The sequence below is a fragment of the Lacerta agilis genome, chromosome 10, assembly GCF_009819535.1.
Source record: "Lacerta agilis isolate rLacAgi1 chromosome 10, rLacAgi1.pri, whole genome shotgun sequence".
NCBI lineage: Eukaryota > Metazoa > Chordata > Lepidosauria > Squamata > Lacertidae > Lacerta > Lacerta agilis.
Genome location: NC_046321.1, coordinates 2,152,416 through 2,165,621, shown reverse-complemented (window position 1 = coordinate 2,165,621; position 13,206 = coordinate 2,152,416). Strand labels below are relative to the sequence as shown.

At 49.1% G+C, this 13,206-nt stretch overlaps 1 protein-coding gene across 1 annotated transcript; it reads right to left on the bottom strand.

The window, feature by feature from the left end:
- Positions 1-508: 508 nt before the first annotated feature.
- LOC117054048 (acrosin-like) lies at positions 509-11,502 on the bottom strand. Its single transcript, XM_033162487.1, has 4 exons — positions 11,198-11,502; positions 5,133-5,404; positions 2,493-2,641; positions 509-1,159 (listed from the first exon to the last, which is right to left on the bottom strand). The coding sequence occupies exons 1-4, from the start codon at positions 11,500-11,502 to the stop codon at positions 509-511; spliced, it is 1,377 nt and encodes a 458-aa protein (XP_033018378.1).
- Positions 11,503-13,206: the final 1,704 nt, after the last annotated feature.

Sequence of the window (13,206 nt, the reverse complement as noted above, 5' to 3'; positions counted from 1 at the left end):
GACATGGCGTAAGTCCCTCTCCTACATACCCCTGCCTTCCCACAATGCACTGCCCTGAGAGGAATGACCAGGACGAGCTCAGTAGAAGGCTGGCACCACTTTTATTTCTAATGTGCTTGTACAAGAAGTTCCCACAGGCGAGAAGGGGCTGGACCCACCCACAGAAGGAAGAGGGTCTTCTCACCAAGAACGTGCCGTGAGTCGAGGAGCTTCCAGATACTTTGAGGATCTTGTCTGGTTCCTCGGGTGGGAATTCATTCTCAGGCTGGCTCTGACAGCGGGTCTTCATGAACTCAGACAGAGTCGCCATCATCCAGAAACCTCCGGCCATCTTTCGCTTCCCAAGACGGTTGCAAAAGGGCGACCGGGGGGTCGATTCGTGCCGAAGACCGGCTGCAATCTCTCTTGAGTGACAGCAGTATGGCGATGGATGGGATCGGGGTCAGGCCCACAGCTGTGCTTTGAACCCGTGGCCAAGACCTCTGGGTCTGTGTGTGTTGTTAAAGACCTATTTGCCCCAGTAACTGGGCCTGGTCCAGCGCGTGTACTGCCACGGGGTCTGTGGTCTCGCCGTGGTGGTCCAGGGCTTGTACTGCCACGCCGTGGTAGCCGGCTTCCTCTTGGGCAGCCTGTAAATAATGCTAGGCCGCACATTCCAGCCCAGGAACTTTGTGCTGGTGAGATACCAGGGAGTTGCCGGCCGGTACGCCGTCGGCCTGTAGGGGGCGAAAGTCCTCTTTGGGCCCGTGTACCAGCCCCACGTGCTGCGAGGCCGTGAGGTAGTGGTTTCGACATAACCGGGGCGTTCGAACGAGTAAGTTGGCCGGGCCTTGCCCCCGTACCCGTAATACTTGCCGTTCACCAACTTATGAGTGGGTCTCTTTAAATTGGGTGCTGTTGCCCAGGCTGGGGGTGAAAACAGGGTGGAGCGGGTAGTGGGGCGCGTGGTCGGGGGTGGTGTTGGCTTGAATGGCGGGACGAGAGCCGAGGCAGGAGGGTTCTTCAGTATTCTCTGGATCCAGTAGTAGAAGTGCTGGGTGGCGGTGAAGATGCCCGGGACGTTCCCGACCGTGCAGCCTTTGCCCCAGCTGTTGAGACCCACGACCCAGAAGCGCTCGGATCTCCCTGGCCTGCACATGAGGGGGCTGCCCCCGTCGCCCTGGAGCAGGAAGAGGGAAGCGGCATGAGGAGCGAGGGCAGAGGCGGCCCATCTCATTTTGCAAAGAGGGGAAGTGCCACACTGTGTGTCCATTCCCATCCCCCTTGATACCTCCACCAAAGCCTTGCTTGCTGGGGCGACATGGTTGCAGGTTCTGGCAGCATCACACAAGGGCCCTGCCAGATCACTCAAGATCCTCATGAGATCGCATGGAGGCCTCCCTTGACCTTCCTGAGACCTGAGCAAGCCAGGGCAAAGTGCTTAGTCTCCTGAGATATTGCCAGAACCTTGAAGCTACCATTGTCGCTCCTCTTCCTGTGGATTCTGCCCACCTCATGGACGGGCCGGCCCTGGGCAAAGAGACTCAGCCTTTCACAACCCCTGAGGAGCCAGGGAAGGGCTACCTTCACACGGCTGGAATGCACTGCCAGGGCTGGCACTCTGCAAGCGCCCCTGTACAACCCATTTAAGAGGGGCTTCTGGAGGGGAGGCTTGGCATAGCAGCACCTTCCCATTCTGCCTCAGGTGGCAAAATGGGATGCACCAGCCCTGCTCGGTGATCCTTGCTTTCAGGAACTGCAGCTGCAATGCACATCCAATGGCCTTTGCTTTCAATGGGATTTGCCCGTGGAAGCACAACAACACTCTGACATGGGTACAATGCACAGCCAGCCACAATTTTGCCACTGAAAGGAAGGAAATGAATCAGGTGGGCTTGCAGAATCATAAGGTTGGACACTTGGAAGGGGTTCCGAGGGTCATCTAGTCCAACCACCTGTGATGCAGAAATCACAGATCAGGGTCATGACAGGTGGCCATCCAACCTCCTTTGAAGAGAGTCCCCCACCTCCAAGGTTACTCTTTGCACTAGCAGAACTGCTAATTCCATGTTGGAGCTCCAAACCAACTCCCTACTCTGAACGAATCTGTTACCCAGGCACCAGCAGACCCCTGCACATTTTACACAGGACCTTTAATGGGAGCGTGGGGGAGCACACCTTAGGCTCCTCCCCCTGTTGAGTGGCTCCTCCCAGTTCCCCACATGCCTGGGCTTAGCTTCTGCAACAGGGAGCCTGCTCTGAGCTTGCAAGTTCCTCCTTAGAGCCCTGCGCCATCGAGAGCACCAAACTTGAGACCTCCATTAGCTCCTCATCCTGGTTGCTCAGTGTCTAAATACTCTCTACTCCAGAGCAAGCTTCTTCCTCACACTCCCGCTGGCCTCCACTGGACCTCCCCAGCAGGTCTTGGCTTGGAAGAGGACACCTCAGTTTAGAAGGCCAGGGTGGAGCTTGGAAGACCAGAACGAGGACGCTGGGCTTTAGCTCGCACCTACCTTACATCGGTCCACCTTTGCTTCCTCAGATATGACGCAGATGTTCTCCGGTATGATCTTTCCTTCATACCATATGCTGCTGTTGCAGACGTCGGGGGGCATTATGGTCACCCTGGCCTCCTGCAGGATGTCAGCGTATGGGGCACGCCCTGTGGGCAGAAAGCAGGGAGAAGGCCCAGCTGGCACCTGCCGGCTGGTCCTTAGTTTCTAAAGCAAGAGGTCTTCTGGGCAAAGCTCATCAAGAACTGACAGCGCCTGACCTGGTGAAAGGCTTGGTCCCAAAATCTTGGGTGTAAGGAGGTGGGCTGAGGGTTTCCTCTCCTCAATGAGAGAAAGTTACAGGTGGGTAGCCGTGTTGGTCTGCCATAGTCAAAACAAAATTTAAAAATTCCTTCCAGTAGCACCTTAGAGACCAACTAAGTTTGTTCTTGGTATGAGCTTTCGTGTGCATGCACACTAATTCAGATATGAGGACCACTCAGCCCAGTATACCTGAAGGAGTGTCTCCAACCCCATCGTTCAGCCTGGACACTGAGGTCCAGCTCCGAGGGCCCTCTGGTGGTTCCCTCCCTGTGAGAAGCCAAGTTACAGGGAACCAGGCAGAGGGCCTTCTCAGTGGTGGCGCCCGCCCTGTGGAATGCCCTCCCATCAGATGTCAAATAAATTAACAACTATCTGACGTTTAGAAGACATCTGAAGGCAGTCCTGTTTAGGGAAGTTTTTAATGACTGATGTTTTAATGTATTAACCTTTTGTTGGTATCTGAAGAAGTGTGCATGCACACGAAAGCTCATACCAAGAACAAACTTAGTTGGTCTCTAAGGTTCTACTGGAAGGAATTTTATTTTATTTTTTTTTTGACAATGAGAGAAAGTCACTCTGCTGCACCTACTCAGAGATACCTCATGATATCAGCATAAGCGCAGACCCAGCAGCAGTGGCTGCCAATTAGCTTCTGAGCCCAACTCAAAGTGCTGGTTTCCACCTATAAAGGCTTAAACAGCTAAGGACCGCAATATCTCTCAGACTGCCTCTAATAGCCAGGGAGAAAGGGGGCAGCTATCCAAAACCAGGTGGGGAAAGGCTTACTTGAGCATTTGACCAGAAATCCAGGCATCTGATCTCAACTGCATGGGAAGGAATGCACTCAGCTGCTGAGTTCTGGTCCTTCGCTTTGAAGATGCCGTGACAGAACTCTTAGCTTTTTGGGGAGAAGGCTGGGGCAGGTGATGGGCGCGGGGGGGGGGGGGCTAGCAGCAGCTTCTCCGCTGTAGTGGAGAGCTGCTGCTTGCCCCCTACACCACCCCTGGCTCCCGCTAAAGCAGGCTTGGGTGGAGGGTGGGGGGCACCAGAAGGTGGTCTCGCCTAGGGCGCAAGAAAACCTAGCACTGGTCCTGATGGGCAGCAGCTGTGGAAGAGGATGCCACACAGCTGCTGCATATCAGGATACAGGATGCTGGGCTGGTTGGGCTAACATACAAGGCAGCTTCATGCATTTGTCCAGGGCAGCTGTCTGCCAGCTCCATCTGCTACACAGGCTGAGACCCTACCTGCCCGCGGACTGTCTCACCAGAGTGGTACATGCTCTAGTTATCTCCCGCTTGGACTACTGCAATGCGCTCTACGTGGGGCTACCTTTGAAGGTGACCTGGAAACTACAACTAATCCAGAATGCGGCAGCTAGACTGGTGACTGGGAGCGGCCGCCGAGACCATATAACACTGGTTTTGAAAGACCTACATGGGCTCCCAGTACATTCCCGAGCACAATTCAAAGTGTTGGTGCTGACCTTGAAAGCCCTAAATGGCCTCGGCCCAGTATACCTGAAGGAGCGTCTCCACCCCCATCATTCAGCCTGGACACTGAGGTCCAGCTCCGAGGGCCTTCTGGCGGTTCCCTCACTACGAGAAGTGAGGTTACAGGGAACCAGGCAGAGGGCCTTCTCAGTGGTGGTGCCTGCCCTGTGGAACACCCTCCCTTGAGATGTCAAGGAAATAAACAACTATCTGACATTTAGAAGACCTCTGAAGGCAGTCCTGTTTAGGGAAGTTTTTAATGACTGATGTTTTAATATATTAACCTTTTGTTGGAAGCCACCCAGAGTGGCTGGGGAAACCCAGTCAGATGGGTGGGGTATAAATATTATTATTATTATTATTATTATTATTATTATTATTATTATTATTATTGCAACAATCCCTTGACTAAGAGATTAGTATGAGGGTGGGGGGGTGCATGGACCTCCAGATGTTTTGGGGCCCCATCAGCCCTAACCAATGTCCAAGGCTGATGGGGATTGTAGTTCAGCAACATTTGGGGGACTGCAGGTCCCCCGCACCTGGACTAGTCCCTCCAATTTCTGCAAAAGTGCTGCCCTCTGTTATGCTATCCCCCCTCCCCCAATTCCTGTGCTCAGCTTAAGGGCCTTAAGAATCTCCAAAGCCAACAATTCAGCCCCTCTTCCTTTCCTCGCCTTCGCTTCTGAAACTTCCAGCAGGGAAGCATTCTGATCGCCAAGAGGCTGGCTGGCTCCCAGCCCTACCTCAAGACCTGAGGCCGGCGGGGTGATGGGGACCGTATCGCGAGAGGCCCCTGCAAACCCCGTCTCTCTGTGGGGAGGGGAGGGGGGGTGGTCCTCACACTTTATCTGTGTGATGCCCCAACCACAGGTGTAGCAATGGGTCAGGGAATCCACCTCCAGGTTTTCATCCGGCAAACAGGCGGGCTGGATGTAGTCGTTGCAGATCACCGGCTTGTCCAGCTCGATGAGGGTGATATCGTTGAGATACCCCTCTTCGTTGAAATGTTCGTGGTCCACGACTCTCTTGATGGAGCGGACCTGGGCGTCGGGGCCTGGGTTGGAACGCTGCGTGACGCCAATGTGCACCTTCAAATACTCAACTTTTACATAACTGTGGGGGGTGGGGGTGGGGAGAGGGAAGACTTAGAATGAGATTTCAGAGAATCACAGAATTGTAGAATTGGAAGGGGTGTCGGGGGCCATCTAGGCCAGCCCCTCTGCAATGCAGGAGTCACAGCTAAAGAATCTCTGACAGAGGCCATCCAACCTCCACTTGAAAACTTCAAATGAAGGAGAGTCCATCACTTTCTGAGAAAGTGTCGGACTCTCTTTTCTTGCCATTTGAATCCATTGGTTTGGGTTCTACCTTCCAGAGCTGCAGAAAACAAGCTTGCTCTGTTTTGTGTGTGGCAGCCCTTCAGATATTTGGAATATGGCTATCCTATCACCTCTCAGTCTCCTCTTCTCCAGGCTAAACATACCCAGATCCTTCAACCGTTCCTCATCAGGCTTACAGGTGAAACTCGAAAAATTAGAATATCGTGGAAAAGTCCATTTATGTAAGCAATTGTTTTCATTAGCTTGTTGTTGTTGTTGTTGTTGTTGTTCAGTCGTTCAGTAGTGTCCGACTCTTCGTGACCCCATGGACCAGAGCACGCCAGGCACCCCATCCTCCACTGCCTCCCGCAGGTTGGAGTTTAATATATGAGATGACTCATGACATGCAAAGCAAGATATGTCAAGCCTTTATTTGTTATAATTGTGATGATTATGGCATACAGCTGATGAAAACCCCAAAGCTGAAATTGTTAATTTGGGGTTCTTATCAGCTGTACGCCATAATTATCACAATTATAACAAATAAAGGCTTGACATAGCTTGCTTTGCATGTCATGAGTCTATCTCATATATTAGTTTCACATTTTAAGTTGAATTACTGAAAGAAATGAACCTTTCCACAATATTCTAATTTTTCGAGTTTCACCTGTAATTTCCAGACCCTTGATCATCTTGGTCACCCTCCTCTGCGCACCTGCCAGCTTGTCAACATCCTTCTTAAAATTGTGGTGTGCAGAACTGGACACAAAATTCCAGGTGGGGTCTGACCAGGGCAGAACAGAGTGGGACTGTTACTTCCTTTGATCTGGACACTACACTTCTGTGAATACAGCTGCATCGCACTATTGTGGCCTACTAAGACACCTAGAACCTTTCCACCTATACTGTTGGCAAGCCCGGCATTCCCCCATTCTATATTTGTGCATCTGCCAAGGCACAGTTGAAATTCGTTTTGTTCAAGTTATCCAGAATCCTGGTTCTATCTTATGCGGTATTAGCTATCCCTCCCAGTTTGGTGCCATGTGCAAATCTGATTAGCATCCCTTCAATCATTTATGAATGATTGGCGCTAGGAAACACCAGGTTCAGGACACAGCCTTGAAGAGCATTCCAGGGGCTGGATGTTTTGGGGAAATCTCTGGTGTGTGGTTGTGTTTGTGTTTGTGTGTGTGGCACACTGGAAAGAAGGGTATGTTCAGAAAGTGGCCCTGGGGTCAGCAGCACCAAGCATGATGGAGTACGAGTCCAAGGAACATGAAGCAAAAGTTGGGAGAGGGCCAAAAGGGACCACCAGGGCCGGTGCATCCATTTAGGCGAACTAGGCAGTTGCCTAGGGTGCCAAACCCCTTTATGGATCACTGCCTTGTCGTGGCGAAGGGGCTTGAATTACTCAGGGAAGCTATGGACAGGTCAAGAAGGACAGGTCATAGTGGAGAGTTTGGACCAAACGTGATCCACCTGGAGAAGGAACTGGCAAGCCACTCCAGTATCCCTGCCAAGAAAACTCCATGGACAAAGACAACAGGCATATAAAAGTTATGACGCTGGAAGATGAGCCCCTCAGGTCGGAAGGCGTCCAACATGCTACTGGGGAAGAGCGGAGGACAAGTACAAGTAGATCCAGAGCTGATGAAGCGGCTGGGCCAAAGCCGAAAGGACGTTCAGTTGCTGATATGCCTGGAAGTGAAAGGAAAGTCCAATGCTGTAAAGAAAAGTATTGCATAGGAACCTGGAATGTAAGAACCATGAACCTTGGAAAGCTGGATGTGGTAAAAAATGAGATGGCAAGAATAAACATTGACATCCTAGGCATCAGTGAACTAAAATGGACAGGAATGGGCGAATTCAGTTCGGATGACTATCATATCTACTACTGTGGGCAGGAATCCCGTAAAAGAAATGGAGTGGCCCTCATAGTCAACAAAAGAGTGGCGAAAGCTGTACTGGGATGCAATTTCAAAAATGATAGAATGATCTCGATACGAATCCAAGGCAGACCTTTTAACATCACAGTAATCCAAGTTTATGCACCAACTACCAGTGCTGAAGAAACTGAAATTGATCAGTTCTATGAAGACTTACAACACCTTATAGAAATGACACCAAAGAAGGATGTTCTTCTCATTATAGGGGATTGGAATGCTAAAGTAGGGAGTCAAGAGATAAAAGGAACAACTGGCAAGTTTGGCCTTGGAGTTCAAAATGAAGCAGGGCAAAGGCTAATAGAGTTCTGTCAAGAGAACAAGCTGGTCATCACAAACACTCTTTTCCAACAACACAAGAGACGACTCTACACATGGACATCACCAGATGGGCAACATCGAAATCAGATTGATTATATTCTCTGCAGCCAAAGATGGAGAAGCTCTATACACTCAGCAAAAACAAGACCTGGAGCTGACTGTGGCTCAGATCACCAGCTTCTTATAGCAAAATTCCAGCTTAAACTGAAGAAAGTAGGAAAAACCACTGGGCCAGTAAGATTCAATCTAAATCAAATTCCATGTGAATACACAGTTGAAGTGAAGAACAGGTTTAAGGATTTAGATTTGGTGGATAGAGTGCCTGAAGAACTGTGGATGGAGGCTCGTAACATTATACAGGAGACAGCAACGAAAACCATCCCAATGAAAAAGAAATGCAAGAAAGCAAAGTGGCTGTCCAATGAGGCCTTACAAACAGCGGGGGAGAGAAGGCAAGCAAAATGCGAGGGAGATCGTGAAAGATACAGGAAATTGAATGCAGATTTCCAAAGAATAGCAAGGAGAGACAAGAGGGCCTTTCTAAACGAGCAATGCAAAGAAATAGAGGAAAATAACAGAATGGGGAAAACCAGAGATTTGTTCAAGAAAATTGGAGATATGAAAGGAAGATTTCGTACAAAGATTACCACAATTAAGGACAAAAGTGGAAAGGACCTAACAGAAGCAGAAGACATCAAGAAGAGGTGGCAAGAATACACAGAGGAATTATACCAGAAAGATATGGAGGTCTCATACACCCCAGGTAATGTGGTTGCTGACCTTGAGCCAGACATCCTGGAGAGTGAATTCAAATGGGCCTTAGAAAGCCTGGCTAACAACAAGGCCAGTGGAAGTGATGATGTTCCAGCTGAACTATTTAAAATTTTAAAAGATGATGCTGTTAAGGTGCTACACTCAATATGCCAGCAAGTTTGGAAAACTCAGCAGTGGCCAGAGGATTGGAGAAGATCAGTCTACATCCCAATCCCAAAGAAGGGCAGTGCCAAAGAATGCTCCAACTACCGCACAATTGCACTCATTTCACACGCTAGCAAGGTTATGCTTAAAATTCTACAAGGCAGGCTTAAGCAGTATGTGGACCGAGAACTCCCAGAAGTGCAAGCTGGATTTCGAAGGGGCAGAGGAACCAGAGACCAAATTGCAAACATGCGCTGGATTATGGAGAAAGCTAGAGAGTTCCAGAAAAACATCTACTTCTGCTTCATTGACTACACAAAAGCATTTGACTGTGTCGACCACAACAAACTATGGCAAGTTCTTAAAGAAATGGGAGTGCCGGATCACCTCATTTGTCTCCTGAGAAATCTCTATGTGGGACAAGAAGCTACAGTTAGAACTGGATATGGAACAACTGATTGGTTCAAAATTGGGAAAGGAGTACGACAAGGCTGTATATTGTCTCCCTGCTTATTTAATTTATATGCAGAATTCATCATGCGAAAGGCTGGACTGGATGAATCCCAAACCGGAATTAAGATTGCCGGAAAAAATATCAACAACCTCAGATATGCTGATGACACTACCTTGATGGCAGAAAGTGAGGAGGAATTAAAGAACATTTTAATGAGGGTGAAAGAGGAGAGCACAAAATATGGTCTGAAGCTCAACATCAAAAAAACTAAGATCATGGCCACTGGTCCCATCACCTCCTGGCAAATAGAAGGGGAAGAAATGGAGGCAGTGAGAGATTTCACTTTTTTGGGTTCCACGATCACTGCAGATGGTGACAGCAGTCACGAAATTAGAAGACGCCTGCTTCTTGGGAGAAAAGCAATGACAAACCTAGATAGCATCTTAAAAAGCAAAGACATCACCTTGCCGACAAAGGTCCGTATAGTTAAAGCGATGGTTTTCCCAGTAGTAATGTACGGAAGTGAGAGCTGGACCATAAAGAAGGCTGATCGCCGAAGAATTGATGCTTTTGAATTATGGTGCTGGAGGAGACTCTTGAGAGTCCCATGGACTGCAAGAAGATCAAACCTATCCATTCTCAAAGAAATCAGCCCTGAGTGCTCACTAGAAGGACAGATCCTGAAGTTGAGGCTCCAGTACTTTGGCCACCTCATGAGAAGAGAAGACTCCCTGGAAAAGACCCTGATGTTGGGAAAGATGGAGGGCACAAGGAGAAGGGGACGACAGAGGATGAGATGGTTGGACAGTGTTCTCGAAACTACTAACATGAGTTTGGCCAAACTGCGAGAGGCAGTGAAGGATAGGCGTGCCTGGCGTGCTCTTGTCCATGGGGTCACAAAGAGTCGGACACGACTGAACGACTGAACAACAACAAGGGTGCCAAAATGGAGGGGGCGCTGGCCAGCCTGCCTCCTGCCCCCCGCCACCGCCCGGTGCCACTCCGCCAGCGGCAGAATGGCGGGGAGGAGGAGCAGCCCGAAATCGGGCTTCTCCGCAGGGCCGGTGCTAGGGATTGGCCGGGGGGGGGGGGCGCCAGAAGGTGATCTCGCCTGCGGTGCAAAAAACCCTAGCACTGGCCCTGGGGACCACTTGGGGTCTGGAACAGGAAAGGAATAATAGCTGCTCATTGATCCAGCCAACAGGATGCCCTGTCTTCCCCAATGAATGGCACTGCTGGCTTGGGCTGGTAGGAGTTGCACAAACAAAAAAAGTGTATCCCCCCCCCCAACGGCAAATACAGGGCGAGTCCTTTAAAAGAGGCCCTGCGGATACAGAGTACACATGTTCCATGGGACCTCTTTTAAAAGACTCGCCCTGTATTAGTGAAAGGCACACTCAGGCAAATGTTTCTCTTTGTAAAAATAATGTGTATGGGGAAATTCCTTGCCAAGATATGTATATAGATAAGAACGGGATGCGGGTGGTGCTGTGGTCTAAACCACAGAGCCTAGGGCTTGCCGATCGGAAGGTTGGCAGTTCGAATCCCCACAATGGGGTGAGTGTCCGTTGCTCGGTCCTGCTCCTGCCAACCTAGCAGTTCAAAAACACATCAAGTGCAAGTAGATAAATAGGTACCGCTCTGGCAGGAAGGTAAACGGTGTTTCCATGCGCTGCTCTGGTTCGCCAGAAGCAGCTTAGTCATGCTGGCCTCATGACCCGGAAGCTGTATGCTGGCTCCCTCGGCCAGTAAAGCGAGATGAGCGCCACAACCCCAGAGTCGTCTGCGACTGGACCTAATGGCCAGGAGTACCTTTACCTTTATAGATAGGAACATTAGATGAACATTCATACAGAAAATGCTTGCGAATTTTCATTCCGACTGATTTGGGCTTGAGGGAGAAGCTGAGTAAAGTCGAAATGGGCCAATTTGTCTACCTGTCTTCGCTCACCTTTGGATCATAAAGCAGTGAGCGGAAGTAAGGACCCATTGGGCGTTGATGAGGGATCCTGCGCAGAAATGCTTGGGTCCCTCCCGCGACGGGAACTGGAAGCTGACGACCCACGGCCATGTCCCCGGCAAAACGTTGGAGCCGCCCACGATCCTCAGCGAGTTGCCGTGGCTCATAGCTAGCGGGCGGTTTCCGCACACCCTCCTGCGAAGAAGAGAGCAGCTCAGGAAGACGGACAAGGAAGGCACGGTTTGTAGGTGCAGGTGGGTGAAGGCAGGTGAGGCTGCGGAGGCATCGTGGCTCATGAGCTCCCTTCCAGGGGCTCAGAACTGCAGCCCCACATGACAGGGACCCTGTTAGACGTGGAGAAGTTGGCCCATAACCAACTGGGTCCAACACCTTTTTTGTTTTGTTTTGGTTTTTTGCTTTTAAATTTATATTAACTTTTGTTTTGCATACATCTATATATGTTTTCCATCCACAATTCAAATTCAAACTAAGCCTAAGAATACACAGATACATAAGAGAAAACAAATTTACATAACCACTGAGTATCTTTCCCACCACCCGTCCCTCATACTAATTGCGTTTAATTATCAAACCTTAATCTAATCTTTTGATTTGACTTCCGTCTACCACCTCAATTTGAACCATTTTTTCCCCTTTCCTTAACTGCCTTCTTTAGATGTTTTCCATTTCTTGGTATTAACTTATTTGGTTATAATAACTGTTTTGTATTTTGCAAAAATTAATCAAAGCATAACAAAGGTTTTATTTGAGAACAATGTTTTTCTAAGGATTTTTCTTTTATATAACACTCCTGTTCCTTAGTGAACTTTTGGCTCGTTCTACTCCTAATTGTTTCTGTCATTTTAGCCAGCCCAAAGTATTCAAATAACTTTACTTGCCATTCCTCCTTTGTCAGGACATTGTCCCCCTTCCATTTCCTAGCAATGAGCATTCTTGCCACTGTTGTGGCATATAAGAATATCCTTCTTTGGTTGCTCAGAATATTTGCTGCTAATAGACCCAGGCAACCGGAACCCTGTTAGACTTGGAGAAGCCACCTGGCCCATAACCAACTGGGTCCAACACCTATTGTTGATACAACACCACACTTTGACCAGTGTGATCCGCAGAATGTCAGCCTTCCTGTTTTCATGTAGTTCCTAGTTAGGAAAAATCCTTACCCACAAAGTCCAATTCGTCTGAATTATTTGAAGCTTTCTCACTGAGGTTATAAATAGAAAGCATCTTCGGGATACCAAAACTGCAAATGCATTTTGAACGTTCATGCATAAAAATGCAATTAAAATAACTGCACATTCTGATTACAGGTGGGTGGCCGAGTTGGTCTGCCATAGTCAAAACGAAATAAAATAAAAAATTCTTTCCAGTAGCACCTTAGAGACCAACTAAGTTTGTTCTTGATATGAGCTTTCGTGTGCATGCACACTTCTTCAGAACACTTCTCATCTGAAGAAGTGTGCATGCACACGAAAGCTCATACCAAGAACAAACTTGTTGTTCAGTCGTTCAGTCGTGTCCGACTCTTCGTGACCCCATGGACCAGAGCACGCCAGGCACCCCTTGTTGTGATATTATAACATGCCGAGCTGCGAACGCTGCAGCAGCAAGGTCACAAGACTTAAGAGTCATGTTTCACACTGTGGGAAATCCAACAGCCATTCCACACATGTGATGTTATTGTAATGTACGGATGTCTTTTACTTTCAGTCCTACGTCAGGAGATGCTGGACGCTTTAACAGACAGCTCTGAAATAATGAGCTGGCTACGCAGAGACATTCTGCACTTTATCTACAATAAAGTAGATTTTTAGCCTTACTGGCTGATGCGTGTTGTTTTTCAAGCTGGGAAACAATCGCATATTACCCTTGTGCCCCTGGACTCCAGAAGCCAGAGGGCACGGAAGCTTCGTCCGCCTTGGGGGTCAGTCTCTCAACTTGCCCCCGCGGGAAGTTTTCATAACACCCCTATCCTCCACTGC

What these genes read in the sequence shown, in the direction of transcription:
- LOC117054048 (XM_033162487.1), bottom strand. Translation starts at nt 11,502, where the DNA reads ATGAGCCACGATGCCTCCGCAGCCTCACCTGCCTTCACCCACCTGCAC. An exon ending in CACTGCTTTATGATCCAAAG is followed by an intron (nt 5,405 to 11,197) that starts GTGAGCGAAGAC and finishes CACCCCCCACAG; the next exon opens with TTATGTAAAAGTTGAGTATT. An exon ending in CAAAGGTGGACCGATGTAAG is followed by an intron (nt 1,160 to 2,492) that starts GTAGGTGCGAGC and finishes TTCCTGCTCCAG; the next exon opens with GGCGACGGGGGCAGCCCCCT.